Below are 18,879 nucleotides of genomic sequence, written 5' to 3'. Positions count from 1 at the left end.
AGAGAGAGAGAGAGAGAGAGAGAGAGAGAGAGAGAGAGAGAGAGAGACAGAGCGTTTGAATAGTCGGGGGTGGTGGTTGTGACACGATCTTTTTCTGGGTTCTTGGTCACAGACCAGCTTATGGTATCATGAGTGCATACATCGAGGGCTACTCGGCGAGGGCTACACAGAGGCGTCTTTGTGCCGGTGAAGACACTCGTAGACTTAGTAGAACAGCTGTGCTAGGAATACATACAGTATGCACAGCAATTTACAGCAGAGAAAATGATATCAACGTGAGACCTCCAAAGCTTTACTCACATACAGCAGGTATCAGGATACCTAAGCATCTGTTCTCTGATGACGGCTGCGGTTATTGAGTTGGACACAACCCCGAGTGCGCAAAGGAATTCGGCTAATTTCAACTAAATAGAGATAATTTGTTCAACCTATTTTTTTTGTACTTGTGTGGGCGGGATCTGAGCATAATTTGTTCTCAATTGGTTAATCTGGTTAAATGAGGGTTTGAAATAGATGATGTACTGTATGCTGCAACTGTTAGCCGTTCTTCTTGTGGGTGAGTGCACACGTCCAACGCTGTACGATGAACCAGAGTGGAGGAGAGCAGGAAGTCACGGGCGGCAGCTGAAACATATATTCAGGCAAAAGGCTCCTTATTACTTTTGTTTAAGGTTTTTGTTACAGCTAATGCCAGTAATGCGTGTGTGTGTTCTAAGTTCCACTGTATGTACATGGCACTTCCTAGTTTAAACACTATAGTCGTCCTAAATTTGCCATTGCTCCTAAATGCTTAGGATGAGGTTAAATGTATATGACCATTGTAATAATTGTCTTGCAGTGAAACTGGTTTGGCCACCCCTGTCTTAAGTTATGTAACGACAGACAGAAATAGAAGCGGTACAGACTTTAATCAATGCAAAATACATAATGACACATTTGTACAGTGTAACAGAAATCACTTTAGAGTTAATGAAAAGGCAGAACAATCATCTAAATTTGCCAGTTAAAAAAAATCTCCATCCTTATGAATCTGCACAAAAGCAGATGTCATCACTGTCCACTGACTTCAAGCCCATTGTCTTCAAAATGTCAGTTCAAAGACAGCTCTTAGTGACAATTACTTCTCCTCGCATGCTGGTAATCTAACAGGGTATAAAGGGCTTTATAATATATATCAGTGTTAGGATTTCTCAAGCCACGAGGGAGCATGTAATCCTTCATTTTATCTGAACGACACTGAGACAGAGCCACGCTGGCGGCGGCTCTGTGAGGCTGCACTTACAGTCGGCACAGCAGTGCTCTGAGGCTAAATTGCTAAACTAAGACGTTCACTATCTTAGTTTAGAACAGAACAGCTGAGGGGATTGTGATTGGTTGTGCAGGTATTTGGGCATAAACCAAACATAAATGCTGATGATGGTGCAATGTTAAAAGTGAAGGGATTACATATTATCCTGATAGGAACACGCATGTGTGACGCAAATTTAATGGGAATCAATCAAATAGTTGGAGACATTTAATTTAATTTCACAACAAACTGACGATAATGAGACACAGGTTCCAGGTTAAAAACGCCCCGTTTTGCAATCATAGGAATTCCTGCTCCTCGATCCGAATCTTCAGCAGAAACTAAGCACTTGTTCAACGTCCCATGGTCCAACTTTCTACCAATTCACGGCAATCTGTTGTCAAGATTTGAGATATTCTGCTCACTCACAAACACACAGTCCAACAAACAAAAACAAAATATCCTTGGCAGCGAGAATAAAGAACTCCTTCAGAGCGATGAGTACGTGTGTAAAGTAGATGCGTTCGCTTGCCACACACAGTGTTAATGCTGTGTTGGTATGGTCTGGAGAGGACCCTGCTAATTGTCCACATCTAGGAAGTGAGCCAGCACAGATGCCACAGTGAGAAACTACAGCTGACAGCCAGGAGGAAGAAAGGACCAGAGTTATTCTCCACTGGATACACTGCCATGAAAGAAACGAACAGAGACACTTCATGTTTTCTGCCTGACAAACAACTCTAACTATTGGGTTTTTTTAGTACTTGTTTTATATATTGGCTAGAGTTATTTGTGCTTACCATGTTGTGGTATTGAGATGATTCAAATGAATTCTTCATTCAAAAGGTTTTAGCTTACAAGGGCTTACAAGATGACTCACTTTACCTTCAGATACAAGAAAAACAAACAAAATGAAATATATAGTACTGTATACATGTGTCAAACATAGTATATCAGACCTGTTATAGTATAGTTCTTTCCTAATTTGACTTCCAAAGCATCCCCCCTTCTTTCAAAGTTAGTGTCAGTCATTTGAAGACACTGGTGAATCCACAATGAAACAAGACTTTCTGCACAAGTAAAGTTTTTGCCCCATGTACAAAACAGCTCCAGGGCGCACTACTACTAAGATACTTCAAAAATCTTTTTTCCACATTTCTAACAATGTCTCTCTACCTTGTTGCTTTTCCCTTTCTTCTCTGGTAAAGCTCTCATTGTTAGCTCGCAGGAAAACTAGGAAGCAGTACGCGTTCGTTGGTGCAAAAAAAAAAAAAACAAAAAAAAAAAAAACAGCCCAAAGTTACAATTCTCCGTTTCTCTTTCAAACCACAGTCCTGCCTTACTTCGATAAGCCGCTCTTGCACCTGCAGTGACAAGCTTGCAACAGCTTGTTGCGAGCTACGAGGAGACTGAGCTTTCACGTGCGCCTGCAAGAGCATCCACCAAAAATTGCAAAAAACAGCGTACACAGGCTGAGCACCAGTTGACAATGACTATGCCAAGTGACTCAAAGAATATCAGTTTCTGGATAAACTAGGGGGAATCGGAGATTACCGTTTCTTTTGTCTCCCTGATCTCACCTCTATAAAATGGTGAAGTGAGACTCTGTCTATCGGAGTAAATCCCCTCTATAGCAGCGGCTCCGGGAGACTAAATCCCAGGGACTTGTCTCCTGCAGTTCTGTTGTCGGTGTGTGCCAGGCTGAGGATGGGTGACACTGTGATGGATGGCAGCAGGCAAATCCACTCCTCTAATGAGCTTATGAATAAATATCTCTAGTCTGTGTGTGCAGATGCACGTGGCCGTGAAATAGATATTTGTAACATGCTCTGGATAAGAGGGTGTGAATATGAATATGCATGTTGCATGTATGCAAGTGTACATGTGAGATTAGAGTGAGAACGGGGGAGGGGGAGGCTGGGTGACAATGGACAGTTTGAACATTTTAAAAAGAGGAAGCTGATCTCTATTCCCGAGATCGTCAGCGTGTACACACAGCCTTTGGTGAAATCCTCAACGAGAGAGAAAAGCAAGTCAATATTGTGATTCAAAATCACGTGAGCAGGGTGTTGTGCATATGAAAGAGGAGCGCTTCTTTTCAACGTGACAGTCCCCATGGACACGACCTGTTCTCTAGAAATAAATGACAAGATCTGAATATGAATCAGCGACTCTAATGAGCAACGCACGGTTCCTCCTTTGCCGCACGAGCGGAAGGAGACATTTCAGTGTCTGAACCGCCGTCTCCGTTACATACGACCTCGGGCACCCACAGGAGCACGCACTAACGTGAATGAAGAAAGATAATGTGGGTGAGGACATACATCACCCAGCTGTCTGCAACCCGAGCGGAGCTTTACAGAAACGCAGCATGCGGCCCTGGTCACTATGGAAACAGCAGAGCACAGGGAAACGACGGGTCTTGTCCACCGAAACCAAAAGCTTTAAGGTCCCAATACGTTGGTTAAAATGTAATCAAACATGTCGTCTTTGTATCGGCAAGGTCTTCCCCTCGTCACCTCCATTCAAGGAACTCAGCTTTCAAAACAGCAACCGATGCTCTGATCCTGTGTGTTGAGGCTTTCGTCTGTCTGCTGTGCTTCTTTGTAAATGTTAGTGAAGGTAATTATATCCAGGTTTATTCTGCAGGAAGGCTGAGTGACGTATATATATTTATTTATATCTTTAGGGAGTCCCCTACCAAATCTACGACCAAACTGTCGGTGGTCCAGTTGCATTGTGGGTAATCTAGGCGCCAGATTTAGCCAAGGTAGAAGAATACATGAAGAAAAAAAAGACGATCTGTGCATTCCAACCCATACTACCATTCTTTATATATAGTATTTAGTATGTCCTAATACATAGTATCTCGAATGCAGTGTGCCAAAAATACCAGGATGTTCTTTTACATCCGGTCACATTTTGCAAGTCCGCATGCTTTTTGGGCTATTCTGAACAACAATCCTTTGCTCAGCAGATATTTGAGCAAGAGGGTCAAAGTTGAAGATGCCACCTCACGAGGAGGTAGCATGTCCCAGTAAGAGCATGCACTTTGTGGGGGCAGCTGCAGTATGGACTAAAACTAAAAAGTATGTGATTTAGAATGCAGTAGAAGTGCCATAGTAAATCGGTGGAGTACTCTTTCAATACATTATAGATAAATTAAACCACAGATGCGGCTGATAATTAATGTGGCTCTTCAGACGTGCTGTTTCACTTTAATTTCACCAGCCTTAATGTACGGCCCAGAGGCTTGTTCCCAGTGTGCGCATAGTAATCCGGCTCACGGGTGATTTTGTGCATTTGTCCCGATGACTTGTTGAACAAAACAATGCAGACCAGATGTTGCTGCGCTGTTCAGTCACAGCTTCGAAACAGAGGCAGCAAGTGCAAGTCCATTAGCCAGACTGCCTCTCCCTCTTTTATGTACTCTATGTGTGGCAGTGTGTCTGCCGCGCACGCACACACACACACACACGTACCTATCATTACAACCTTGGGAGGATTAGCAGAGCAAGGTGAGGCACAGGCAGAATTTTAAGAGGGCGAAAGGAGGTGCTGAATTTCTAAGAACGCTCATTAGCCGAGCTCTCCCAAGCCCCAAAAAGGCTGTTAATTCAACGTTTCACACAGCCTCATTGGGGCCTGGATTAGACCAATAGCACAAAACCAAGTGACATCAAAGACGCATCAACGAGTGAGGAAATGAATCTATTCAGGAGGAGATTTTGTTGGAGGAATTCTGTGCCGTTTATCCATCAGTGTGTCCAAAATCACATCGATTTTTCACAAAACATTAATCTGTATGCAGCCGTCCGGCCTTGGGACAAGAGCAGCGATCTGGAATGTGATTGGCTTTAGAAAATAACTCGACAGAGGGACATAGTTAGTAATCCTCACACAGGGCCTGTAAGTCTGTTATCAAGTTAAGACCGAACTCCACTCACCAAACATGATGCGGCTTTTTTCTTATCAGGGCCCACAGCGCTGTGGAACAAAACCGTCCTCCTTCAAAGCACATTTTAGGTTTTTCTATAAGATTTCTATTTCTCTGTTGTTATCAGGGTGACTGAATGCATATTACTTCTATTTGTGTATAATGTCGTTGTTTGTAAGGCACTTTATAACTGTGATTAAACAGCTAATCAAGTGTTTATAATTATCCCTGAAACAAACCCCTCCAACTCGACGCTATTTTAGTGAAATGTGTATGTGTATTGTTTTATGAACTTTTACCACACTGGACAACTTATTTGCTCCGAGCAGCATTATTTCTATCATTCCATCTCTGGTCTAAATCCCTGTTGTGTACATACTTACGTCCATACTGCAGGCTTTCTGTGCAGCTGTCTGCTCGAGTGAACAAGCCCTTCGTTCCTCAAGGACTCTGCCTCCATGACTCAGCTGCTGAGGCGAAGCAGCTATTGTTAACACTGAGCGATTCAGCCACTGTCAACTTTCTTATGGTTTCTCTCCTTCAGATTGACACAGAAGTGTGACCGCGATAGGCTCCGGCGATATGACACGATTATCCTTCAACGCGATATTGGTTGGCCACGATAACAGAAAAATATTCAATTATTTTTCTTTTGCCTTCTCAATGCCAAGCCGCATTGTTGTAGCCCATCAAAAAAAGGGACAACATGCTAGCATATGTCTGATTTTGTGCTATTGTGGTGATATAAATGTAATTTAAGGTTCTGTTGAATTGCTGCAAGAACGCCCTGTAAATATCCAGGTGCATACAGGAGAGTAAAAACGTTTTTTGAAAGGCTAAACGCCAACAAATATGGATTGAAGCAGAATATTTTGTTCGATAAAAACATTTTGTGAATTTTGGAAATGCAGGCATTTATCATTTTTAAATAAATATAGACTATTAGACTAAGGATTGAGGTAATCATAAAGACGAGGACACAGCGTTGTGTCGACTGATGCAACGTTTCTGTAAGTTATTATTAATAATAATTTGAATGTCAACGTTATGAACGAAGCTTTGAACTATTTGGTACATTCCTATTTATTACCCATGTAGCACTAAATACGGCAGGAAAGACGTCCGATCCATTTAGCAAAAAGAAAGCAAATGCGCCTCTTTGGCAATTCTTTGGTTCTTTTAAAAACAAACAAAAAACTAGAGCCAGAGACGAAGACGAAGTGATTTGTAAGCTGTGCAATAAACAAAGATGGAAACACCACAAAGCTTCGCTTCCATCTTAATACTCACCATCCAACAGAATACGCAAGTCTGCCACCGACTTCATCCGCAAGGAGCAGCCGGACCAAAACTCTCAATCAACCCTCAAGTCTTCAGTAAACAAAGTATAAACTTGACAGTCAACAGTGGCGAGACTAAACGAGGCAGTTAGACTGATCTGATTTGCCGATGTCAGCATGTCCTCGTGTAAAACAGCGCTTATATACATTCTGGACACTTCTTGGCCACTTATGATAGATATTTATATCTATGTGCGTCTCTCTCTACAGCTTTTTTGTTTTTCTTAAAGCAATATTGTCAGTAAGGGAATTCTAATATCGCCCAACCCCGGACCGTAAACCTCTCACATAGCACATGGGAGGCCTGCACTCCTGAAGCCAAATGATATCAGCAAAGCTGTAAAGTTAAAGACGATACCGCTTTAAGAAAGCGAGATGAACATAATTGTCAAGGACACCGCTTGATACAGAGGCCTAATAATAGCACGGCTGCCTTGGCCTCTGGCCCAGCTGGAGTTCAGCCTTTACCGGGGATATTTATAACCCGTCGGCTGCACTCAGGACCACATCCCCTCGCCACTGACAAAATCAGGACAAGCTGGATGATTTCATGTCCGACACAAGCCGTAATCAATTGTTGCTCCCTATGTAATCCCGCAGACAAAGTCAGAAGACCGATTGCGGCCACACAACGTAGCGGCTCAGCTCCCTGAAATGACTGAGCAAGTAAGTTAACAGCAGACAGACAAGAGGTGAATGTTAATACGGAGGCTGGTGTCATTGCGCGGTCCTGTGCAGCGGTCTGTCAGGGTTTGGATACGCATGGACACACATACACCCACAACAACACACTTCTTTAGGCCTCTGTGTGCATCTCAGAAATGTTTGCTCAGCTCTCCACCAGCAGCATTCGCAGAAAGCAGTGAGGTGGTATATGTAACCCACTGCTCTGTTTTGTAAGCAAATCATTATTATCGCTATTTATAGCACACTGCGGGTTTCTCTGTTCCACTCCACAGCTTTTCTTCCCCCAGAAGGTACGGCTAAATATACAGATAAAACCAAATGTAAGCAACCAGAACACTGTAAGCTAGAAATAGTTAAGTCATTGGTAAAGCAGCTCTCACGCTAAATGAAACTATCAGTAACAATGCAATGTTTTGTGTAAATAAAACAGCTAAATATGTGAACAGAAATGCATTAAACACTGGGAATTAAAGAGCAAAACCAAAGGGGAGAAACATGAAAGGCCTGGAGAATTAAAAGCCAGAATAATAATAAGAATAATGGGTCTTGGTATTCAAGAAAAAAAGTTTGCTATTCTAAGATCAAGAGGTAAGGTATTTCACAAAAGGCAGTCTGAAAAAATGTGAATGTCTACGAAAGAAGACAATGAAGGACTTCAGTGTCTGTTGATATTATATATAAAGGAGGTTGCAGGTAATTTAAAGCTTTACAAAACAAGTAAAAGAGCTTTAAAATGTGTTTAGCCTGCGTAGCGCCAGCAGCGAGGTAATATGATCTCTTCTTTAAGCATTTGTTAAAATTCTAGGCACAGCAAAAGGTATTTAGCTTTGCTTCTGAGATGATCTTGGGATTTAAGAAAGGGAATTAAGATTGAAATCAGTCTGATTTGTGAATGCGTTTTAATCTGTTTGGCCAAACGGACTCATCTCGCTCTACTGGGTCCAACAAGACAAAATATGTATTTTGTCTGGTTTTAAAGTTGCCTCACCTCCATGCATTGATGTGCTCAGAGCATTGGGACCATTTGAAAGTGGTAAATAACATTGTGATCATGTTACCAGGTGGGATCGTGTATAAAGAAAACAGAAAAGGACTAAGAAAGGTTCTGTGAGGAACGCCATCTTCAATAAGGAAACTAGACCAGTACACTTCCTCAGACATTCACCCATTTCTCAAGACTGTCATTCAAATTGTGATTATTAAAGGTGTCAAACACTGAGACACCAACAATGATTCTCAGTTCCTGTATTGATTTGATTTATTCAACAGCACACGAGGAAGAACGTCAAAAAAACAGCATAAATAATAGAGTATGCATGAGAGGCCAAAAGCCTACAAGGCTTATCAAAGGTCCACCCAGTGTTGATCTAAATATCTACAGAAAATAAACTGATTTTAACTTTGAATAACAATAGTTTTGGAGTCACTTTCCTGTAAAACAGTCTCACAGTTACGAATGAACATATGAAACCAAATACTCATTGTAGAAAGAAATCCAAGAGATTAACCAAAACTAAACTAAATGCCAGTTTTAGGATTATCTTTTTTTAAACTGGGAGCTGATTAACATTGCTTCACAAAGTGGGTCTCATATATTTTACAGAAAACTGACTGAGGCAGGTTTTAACAAGCGGACCAAGACTGAAGATCTGAGTTGAACTAAACATATTTTGGAAAGCTTTGAATCTTATGGGCGGATTTATAAGCAAATTCACAGATTTACAGTCTATTTATGTCAAATAAGAGTAAAATATTCAGTTCACGACACAATATCATTATTATCGTTACAGTAATTACTTTTTTTAAGTTGCAACAGTTTTCTTCAGAAGTTTACCAAAGAAAGGGAGATTACAGATGGGCCTGTAATTGCTGAGGTCGGCACTGTCTGGGTTGCATTTCTTGAGCGGAGGGTTATGGTGGCTGTTTAAACAGCTTTGGGGGAAGATTTCTAATTGCAGGTTGTTACCTGGCGTAGACTCTGGAAGCTGACTTTAAAGAGCATGGTCGGAGGGGGATAACGAACACAAGAGGATGACTTCATTTTGCTAATGGCGGCACTAACTGTGTCCCTTCTCACCGTAATAAAAGATTGTCATTCTAGATCACAGGGAGTTGTTACAGAGTTGGCAAAACTGATGACTCATCCAACTTCTGTAAAGGAAATAGAACTAGGAGACATTTGTGGTGAAAGAAAAGATGAGGGCGAGAGATGCTGGGTCACCTGATTGCCCGGAGACAACAGAGCGCTGCAGGGATGACGTACTTTTGTAGGCCGACCCGGAAGTTAGCATCGCACTGGTTCCCCCGACCAAAAAGGCCCAATGGGATGTTTTCACTGGATTTGGGATTATTGCAGAAAATAAGCTATAAACGACTGACTTAACGTCACCTTCACTCAGCTAAAGATGGACTAGTCAGCGGGCTGACTGGTGGTTTCATTTAAGACACGTAAAAGCTTCAAAAGTCAAGAGAGAGGTCTTTACTGCCGTATTTTATATCGTAGAACAAAATGATAAAACCTCTTATAAGCTTGTGTTAAACACAGACTTCATTTCGGGCAACGAAAAACGTCCATGAACATTGAGACGAGGGAACCAGAAGTGCATAAATGCTACCTCACTTCCGTGTTTTAGGACTCATTCCTGCAGCGCTCTGGCAGAACACGACACCCTCCAACTAGTTTCCTGCTAATTCAATTCATCTTCTAACCTTTTGCACCAAGAAACAAAGTGAGGGATTTTAAAGGACAGTGGTGTCCAATGCTTGATTAATAGCTCCTCCCCCACCCCCAACCGCCAATAGAGCCACTCAGCAGGCTGCTTGTAATCAGGATCGAGTGGTGAAAAAGGCCGGCAGCTGCATCAGAAATCCAGACACCACAATGTCACTAAACTGTGAATATAGCCTATAATCCACTGGTTAGCAAATTAACATCACAGTCATTTTCAGCGCATTGAATATGAGTCCAGCTAGAGCTGCATTTCATACACTGTGTGCCTAAAAACTGACCAAAGTAGGCTGGCTTTTTCGGAAGTCTGTCATATTTATTTCATAACTTGTCTCAGGCTCACAAGCCATTTGTCTGACACACGCTCAAGAGGTGGCAAGGGAGGGAATTTGAGCAATTATATAAATCAATATCACTCTGATCCACTGCAGAGGGTGGGAGGCTTAATTTGGCTGATTTTCAGGAAAGTGGGGCACATCAGCTGAGAAGCCCGGGCAACACAAAAGCCGGGTTTAACCGACTTTTCCTGTGAATACGTGCGAGAACATATACTGACATACACCTACAAGACACATAAAGGGCTCCAGAGGAAACAGAGATGAGAATAACATCCACATCAATGGAGCTATACTGTGGTAAACATTTACACTTGGTATTCTCAGAATGTACTGAGTCCATTGCAAGCTCTATAACAGGCCTTGAAGTACCTCTATGTTTCTGTGCCGGGTGAATTGCTCTCTTTTCAGTTTCTTTGAATAACAACTTCTTGTCAGACAATGATCCCTCAGCTAAAACGTCTAAAGATGGAGAGAAATACTTGTGTCATAACCATGAAGGGATGTCGTTTATCACCGTGGATGAGACCTCGTTCACGCTGCTCCATCAGAGTCAAATAACCCCACGAGGGATCTTAAAAGCCAGGAAACGTTCTCCCCACCTTGGACACTCTTAACATGGCCAATTCATCCGCCCTGAAATTGAAGTTTCTTAGTGTCATTGCCTGCCCGACGCATCCTGAATGACAGCTGACAAGGTGAGCTCATCAAAGCACTCTCCAGGTGCCGATACTAAGTGGTGTGAAAACTGGCTGCGGGCGCCTCATCAAAAACCGTTCACCTGAGACCAGCAATAGCAGCTGCTGATGAGGTGCTTGTGTTTTTCTGGCAGACATTATTATTGAGACATTTTGTTCCGTTCACACACCAGCTAGTCGTCCCCTGGGACGAGGCAGGGAGGCGGGAGGCCCGCCGCAACTGGAACTGGAAGGAGGAACCCACTTCCCCGGCACATGATGCGGAGACACAACAACAAGCTGCCGACTGCATGGCGAGGGGAGGGGAAACTACTCCCCCACCAACTTCGACCCATGTACGCAACCGTTTCGCCACATATGACGCTGTGCTCTGGAAGCAAAAGTGAAACACACAACAACAAGAACAAGCACCATTAGCCGCCCACAGCTTGTGCTTAGACATGCACAGTCCAACAGACACACACACACACACACACACACACACACACACACAAAGACAATTGAATGCTCACCCACGCTGACGCATGAAACCGAGCAGCTTGCCACGAAAAAAAAACACTTATCGCACTCTGGTTGATTCACAGGTCCTCGAGCCTACGTTGTCATTAGAGTGCAGCCCCCTTTGATAAATGCATCACGGAGAGAAATTACTTTCCTGCGCTCCTCCCATCAGCCCCGATGTCTGCACAGGCGTCACTCGAACCGGCGACCGACACACACCAGCCGGCTCCCAGCTGTGGGCGCAGACAGACCTGGGCCGAGGCAAAGGTGGAGCAGCAGGTGAAATGGGGGGGGGGGGGGGGTAGGGAGGGAGAGGTGGCGGACTCAGATGGAGGAATGAAACAAGCAAACAAGAGGGTGTGGCAGCCGCTCACCATTCTCAAACCAGATCTCGCATTCCTGAAGGCTGGAGTACGGCACCAGCTCCCCTCCCTCTCCCTCCAGCGACACGAGCAGTCCTTGCTCCCTGAGCGACGACCAGCTCATCAAAAATAAGCAACAAAAGAAAAGAAAAAGGGAAAACGGGGGGGTAGGGGGGGGGGAAGAAAGAAGAAAAAACCCAAACACCTGCAGCCGAGCAGGAGAGGATAAATGCGGAAGAAACGGAAGCTCTCTCTCTCTCTCTCTCTCTCTCTCACCCTCCTCTCTTTCTTCCCTCTTGTTTCCTTTTTTCGGAGGAGATCTCCACAGGTTTCAGTGCTGATGCTGCCGGCTCAGTGCAGTCGCAGTAAATGATACAGAGCCGGGCGAGATGTGGCAGTGACGGGAGGAGCGAGAGGAGGAGGAGGAGAGAGGAAGGGGAGGGAGGAAAAGGGAAGGAGGAAGGAAGAAAACGCAGCAGTCACTGTGTCACCGGGGGACACGGAGGTGACACCTTTTATGATGGAAGTAGTACCGAGAGGCTGACAGGTGACCAGAACCTTTCGCCGCAACAAAAGAAATTAAAAAAAAGAAGAAAATTCACAATAACAAAAACAGCATAGGGAGCTTTCCCCCCCGCGCGCGAGGAGCCCGCATTAGCGCTTAGCGTGTTATGTATAGACGTGAGAGGAGCTCACTATAGGAACAGGAGCTCAGGTCTCCAACAGATGAATGGTGCAGTGCTGCTGTTGTCAAGGCAACCGCAGAGCAAAAAAAAAGGAGGGGGAGGAGAAGGGTGGGTATAGAGGGAGGCAAGGAAATGGGATAAAAAAAAAAAAAAAAAAAAAAAAAACTAAAAAGGATGGAGGGAGGGTGCTATTAAAGGGACAGTTTTCGCTGTGCGTGGACGCAGCTTTGGGGACACAAAAGAGGAGCGGTACTATTTGAGAGGAACACGGGTTTCAGTTCTCCGTCTTCCTCTTGGGCTCATCCCTGCGTGTCCTTGTTTTACCCTTCAGACTGTATTTGTACAGCTGCGGCCATGTTTTACGGCGATTTAAAAAGGGGGTTCAAACCCCCACAAGGGCCGAGAGTTTATTGTGTACCGGCTTTGCTTTTGTTAAGGGGTTCATATCCGTCAGGCTGTGAGCCCGCTGTTATTAATCTCCTCCAGTCACACTTATTTCCCCCGGGGTGACACGTCCAACCAGCGTTTGCAGCACGTTACCCAAAAAAGCCTTACAGACGGGCTACAGTAACAGGTCGTCCTCTGGATGATTGTTTATTTTAAAAAATGACTTACAAGCGATGTCTATTGTAGGCTGGTCGCATATTGTCAACAAGATGCAACATATTCCAGTGAGATGTGACAAGTGGGGGTGGTTGATCACATGCCTGGCTTCAACTGACGAAAGACACTATTATGATTAAAATGAGCACGAGGAGGTTGCATGTGTGTGAGAAACAGAAGCATCGGGACACATTTAGACTTTGTTGCCAACTATACTAAACCAAAACTCACCTCTGGAGCTCACCATTACCCACGTTACAGTATATCTTGTGTGTTTAATCTGCACATGTATACTTTAATTATAGCTTTAGAGGCTGATTTTATTTTTTGGCATTGGACAAAGCCAGGCTAGCTACTTCCTCTCATTTCCAGTCTTGATGCTAAGCTAAGCTACTGTACAGACACAAGAGCTGGGCAATATATCAATATAATATCGATGTAGTGATATGAGACTAGATGTTGTCTTAGCTTTTGGATATGGTAAAATGGCATAAGTGACTTCTTTCCTGGTTTTAAAGGAAACATTACAGTAAAGTAAGTACTTAATCATTATATCCACATTACTGATCATTAATCGAGGTATTTGGTTCAAAATATTGCGATATTTGACTTTCTCCATATCAGATATAAAAAGAGCAGAATAAATCATCTCATATTAACCCACTTTTAGAAAATCCTGCAACATGCAACATCATGTAACAGCTCTTTGTTTTCCCACTCTGCACCAGCCTTTAACAATCACTTCAGCAGAGCTTAATAAACGGAAAACAAGTGACAGAAACAGATATGAATTAAGTACCTTAACAGTGACATATTACGGTAAAAGAACTGATGTTTGCACTTAATGAAGAAACGGTAGATATGCTACGATATGACCGGCTGACGACGGAACGACAAAAACTTCTGTCACAGCACTTAATCCAGCTGGTTCTTTAGTGCGGCTCCTGCGGGCATCACACTGCCATTTCAATTACTCCTTTCTTCACTTAACCGTCCACTCTTTATTTTTCACCTGTGACTGTGGAGCCGAAAATGTCACATTTCCTTTCAGCGGAACAAATTATTTGGAGGGTCCGTGGTGGCCGGGACGGTGGAGGCAAGAAATAATGACAATAATTGAAGAACGAGGCGGAGGCGTGGAGATTGAGAGGCCCCAAATGTCGGTGTTCATTTCAGAAATTCTCAGAGGATACCAGGCGCCGTATAAAAACGCCGGGCTGGCTAAAGGAGGCGGGGACAGAGGGAGATTGAGACGTCCCAAATGTCAGCCCTCTGAAAAATACACAGAGAGGACGAGATATCATGAGCTGCTCAAGGCACGGCTGCAGGTTTGTGATGGAGTCCAGATTTCACATTAAGGTGCTCAGAATCCAGGAAATCCACTCGTACAGATGTTCTTATGAAACATACAGATGCATGTCTTTGTTTACATGTAGAGACTATTGTGTGTTTGTGTGTTGTGTTTAATCCTACAAGCTGGTTTTTAAAGATTTTACAAATGAATCATGCATTGTTATGAATTAAAATGAGCTGCAACATTAAAATGCTGCTAATTTGATGCATCAAAAATAAAATTCCATTAATAGATATAATAATAATATAAGCCCTTAAATGGGTGATTCTTTATCATGAATGCTTCTACTTTTGATATATTTTGCTGACAGTAAATCTTTACTTGGTAAAATTTGAATACAAGACTTTTATTTTTACACTGTAGTATTAATACTACTTCTGCAGTACTCCTACCTCTACTGAGATAAATCTTTAGTGTTCAGTAAAAATAGACAAAATATCCAATTCCATGACAACTGGGGAAACTCCATCTCCTCATGAGGACGACGTGATGAGTTTAACATCACACAACACCAAATAAAGAAGCAAATCTTCACACTTCTCCAACATATTCAGAGGCTGAAACTAGTGAATGATTTTGTATTGGAATAATAAAAGAAACTAGAATTACCGCGTTTTATGCCTCCGTCAACCATTAAAGTTGCAGTTTACATCCATGTCATCACCTCATCATGTTATCCTATTAGACATCATTAACACCAACAACCATCAAGATGAACTGGGAAAAACATGTTGCCTCATCCACTACTTCTTGTAATGATATCCTACATTTCCCAGATCCCTCCTTTGATCCCAAATTAATTTGCCTGAACACGTGTTTCAGCTGTGGAATAGAAATCTTATTATAGTCCATTGTATCTGTGCAGAAACACATGCCAACAAGTGATCCTGTCATCTCTACTTGGACACGTAATACCACCAAACAATGACAGGCCCAGAAAAGGCAGCATTCATCACGAGTCACTGTATAAAACGTGGATCCTTTAAGAGCTCCCACACAATGAGCTTTAAACCTGACTCAGCAGTCCTGCACTCTGTGTGCCTTGTTAATCCTGACCATCCACACCGCCGCCGAGCATTCTTATGCACGCATCACACGACCGTTTAGAAGCTAGCTCGCTGGAGTGCAGTGCCACTTATTCACATACCGCTCTACCACTGTAAGCACCACAGACACAATAGATTTCAGATATACCCATGTTACTTACCGTGATAAGTGCAGCAAGAGTGGGAGAACTTAAAGATAGCTGGAGTAATTAAATCAAGCATCTCAGGTTTTAAGGCCAAATGCAATTGTCCACATTCATGTGGCAATCCATGGGGATTGAGTAATTGTATTGATTGCTGCCATTAATTAGGGGAAAGCAGTGTAATCTGGGGAAAGATGTTGAAATAATACCCTTTAAATGTTTCGGAGTGGAGCGAGGCCAATCAATCAGCTGGGCCGAGGTCTCTGCTGAGCCTGACACATGAGTGAGGTGTTTATTAAGGAACAAATGAGCAATCAGTGATTACAACTCATAACAATCAGCCGCGGAGATATCACCGTGAGAACGAGCACTCACCGCCGCTCGTAGTCTTAGATAACGGCGGACTGAAAATAGACAACGTAAACACGGCGGCGGGGGTCTGTGAAGAATGCATGACGATGGAGGAATGTTGCATATCTGAAACATACTCTGCTGGTGACAACATATGTTTTCATGAGCGCACAGCAGGCGACAGTCATAATATCAGGGACCGGAAAAATGTAACATTTCCACTGACAAATTGTAATTGTGTAAAATCCCAATATTTAAAAGGCATGCTAGGCAGGAATCGTTCGTTACAGTTTGTAAACACAACAGAAGTGTCTTAAAGTTGCATTCTCTCTACTGGCCACCAGGGGGCGACTCCTCTGGTTGTATAGAAGTCTGAGAAAATGACTCTACTTCTCTCTTGATTTATTACCTCAGTAAACATTGTAAACATGAGTTTATGGTCTCAATCTCTAGTTTCAAGTCTTCTTCAATACAGCATGATGTTCATTTAGTAACTTATGGTCCATTTAGAGTAAATGGATCATATTTTATAATCTAATCACATGATTTGTTTAAAAAAAATCTTAATTTAGGAAACTATAACTCTCAGATGTAGAGAGGTAGAAGTAGAAAGTACCATACAATTGAAACACTCAGGTAAAGTACCTCAAAGTTTCACAGTATTTGAGTAAAAGTTTCTGGTTAAAGTGAACTTTAAACAGAGAAACTCTGGCTGACCGTCTGACCTCTCTGGAAGGCAGGGGGATTAAAAGGCTCTTTCCCCGGGAGGTTTAATAAAGTACATAAATATTATTGTTAGTTCAGTTGGATTAAACGTGACTTCAGTTTTCACGAATGAAGTTTTTGCTCAGAATTAAAGTCTGAGCAATGCATCAGCAGGAGATAACGGATACTGAGATGTTTTATTGAAGTAAAAGTAGCAATAAAACACCATAAATACACTGCTAATAAGTCTTTACCTAAAGAATCTATACTCAAGGTCCACTCACAAGCTTTTTCTGGAGCTTTAAACCACTTCTTAAGGTCTTCCTCAGAGGAAGAAGTTGTCATTAAATCTAATACTTTGGTTACATGATAATAAGTGGACATAAATCGGGGGTTAAAAGCTTTCCCCCAAGAATGTTCGCTATGACTGAAAGCTCCAGGAAGAGCGAGTCAGTGAACCTTTAGTTCATATTTTCTGTCAAACTATTGTTGCCAAAGTCAAGAATGAACCTTCAAGAGCAAAACTATCTTCAATTTGGCAAAACAATCTCACCACAGTGTTGAACTGAGAATAATTCAGGTCAAATATACGTGACTATCATACGTAGCTTTGATTTTAAAACAATTTGAATTTTACATTTGTTGTTAATAATTGAGTGTCATCTATTATCTACTGTCTTCTTTGACAGTAAAGTTGATCTTTTTAACTGTATAGTATCTTTGCTCTGACATATCTTGTGAAGTGTTAGCTCATGTTAATGCATTTATGTGAAAAGAATCTCAGACAGTATATTATTATGCAAGCATCAATATTGTATCAGCCAGCATCCCTTGTGTTTTACTACAGTCTTCTTACTTTTTGAATTTACTAAACTGAATTTCCCCCAGAGGGATTAATAAAGCATGCCTTCGTCTTCTAACGTTTTCGATAAACAGTAAAACTGTGCAACTGGTTTTTACAGTCGGTGGCGATCCCACCGACAAATAAACCCGGAATGAGTCCACTGCGATGACACGGTACAGTATGGCTCCTGCCTTACTCACCAGTCTGTTTCACAAGTTGACCCCTCGAGCATCCGACGGCCCCCTTGAGAGTCTTCATGCAGGCGGAGGGGATTAAATCAGAAACTCAATGACTCTGTAAAAAGGTCAGAGCTTTCATGGCGTTTTCATTCTACCAGAGCCTTGAGGTTGAATAACTGAAGTCCTCACCAACACCACCACTCTGCCACAAGAGGGCCAAGAGGGACTGCGGTTGGTGGAGGCCCCCTAGGGGGGGAGAGGGGGGTGAAGAGGGTGAGGGGGAAGTGGATCGAAAGTGCTGCAGCCTTTAGACCTGCTGCTGGTTGCTCTCTGTTGCGCTCGTCTATCTGCCACCTCTCTTTCTCCCACCTCTTCCATCTCTGGCATGGGAGAGGTTCTGCCCTATGACGACAGCTCACACACACACACACACAAGCTTGGTACTGTCAAGCTGTGCAGGAAGTGGCGCTGAGTTGAATTAATTAAAGGGTGAGAAAGCCGGCGTGGTTGAGACCCGGTACGACCGGGCTCTCGAATGCCACTTGAGAGAAGACACAGGTCTTTGAGGACTAAAAAGGACCTCTGGGTGCTCGAGGAATTGTGTGCATGTTGTTGTTAAGAGTCAAACCCGTTCATGCAAATTGTGAAAAGACGGACCGACATGTGATTTGAAGAAGAACACAGTACGTAAGAGGTCCAATCACTTTTTATGATGGACAGTTGTCAGCCCTGTGAGGCCACACTCATAGAAATCAGGGTGGGTTCTTGTTAGCACCCTTAGAAGGTGGAAATGTTCTAGATAGAGGGGTTCTCTGTAGAACCTCTCATAGGGGGTTCTGGGTGGAGCCTTTCACAGATGGTTCTGGGTATAAGCCTCTGTGTTGGTTTCTAGGTAGAACCCTCTGAAAGGGTTCCAGGTGGAACCTTTATAAAAGGTTCTAAAAGGAAAGCCAAAGAACCCTTTACGGTTATCGTTAGCACCGTTATTTCTAAGAGCGGAGCTGTACGAAATCACACACTTTCATCTCGAGACTTAATGATTCCTACAGACTACAATGTATCACACAACGGGAGGCGTGAGAGAGACATGAA

General features: G+C 42.9%; 1 protein-coding gene across 9 annotated transcripts in view; it reads right to left on the bottom strand.

Annotated features, from left to right (window-relative positions):
- tanc2b (tetratricopeptide repeat, ankyrin repeat and coiled-coil containing 2b) overlaps positions 1-18,879 on the bottom strand; it is a 125,946-nt gene that overhangs the window by 43,690 nt on the left and 63,377 nt on the right. For 2 of the 9 annotated variants that reach the window (XM_031843317.1, XM_031843318.1), the window contains exon 1: positions 11,889-16,419. The exons of the other annotated variants lie outside the window; for them this stretch is intronic. In XM_031843317.1, the coding sequence (XP_031699177.1) occupies positions 11,889-12,000 (112 nt within the window). In that variant the 5' untranslated portion in view covers positions 12,001-16,419. Of the gene's footprint in view, positions 1-11,888; positions 16,420-18,879 lie in introns of those variants that run through there. 9 annotated transcript variants of the gene reach the window in all.

The sequence above is a fragment of the Anarrhichthys ocellatus genome, unplaced genomic scaffold (genome assembly GCF_004355925.1).
Source record: "Anarrhichthys ocellatus isolate YVR2014 unplaced genomic scaffold, GSC_Weel_1.0 scaffold4, whole genome shotgun sequence".
NCBI classification, from domain to species: Eukaryota; Metazoa; Chordata; class Actinopteri; order Perciformes; family Anarhichadidae; genus Anarrhichthys; species Anarrhichthys ocellatus.
Note: the sequence above shows the minus strand (reverse complement) of the source record. Positions and strands in the feature narration are given on the sequence as shown.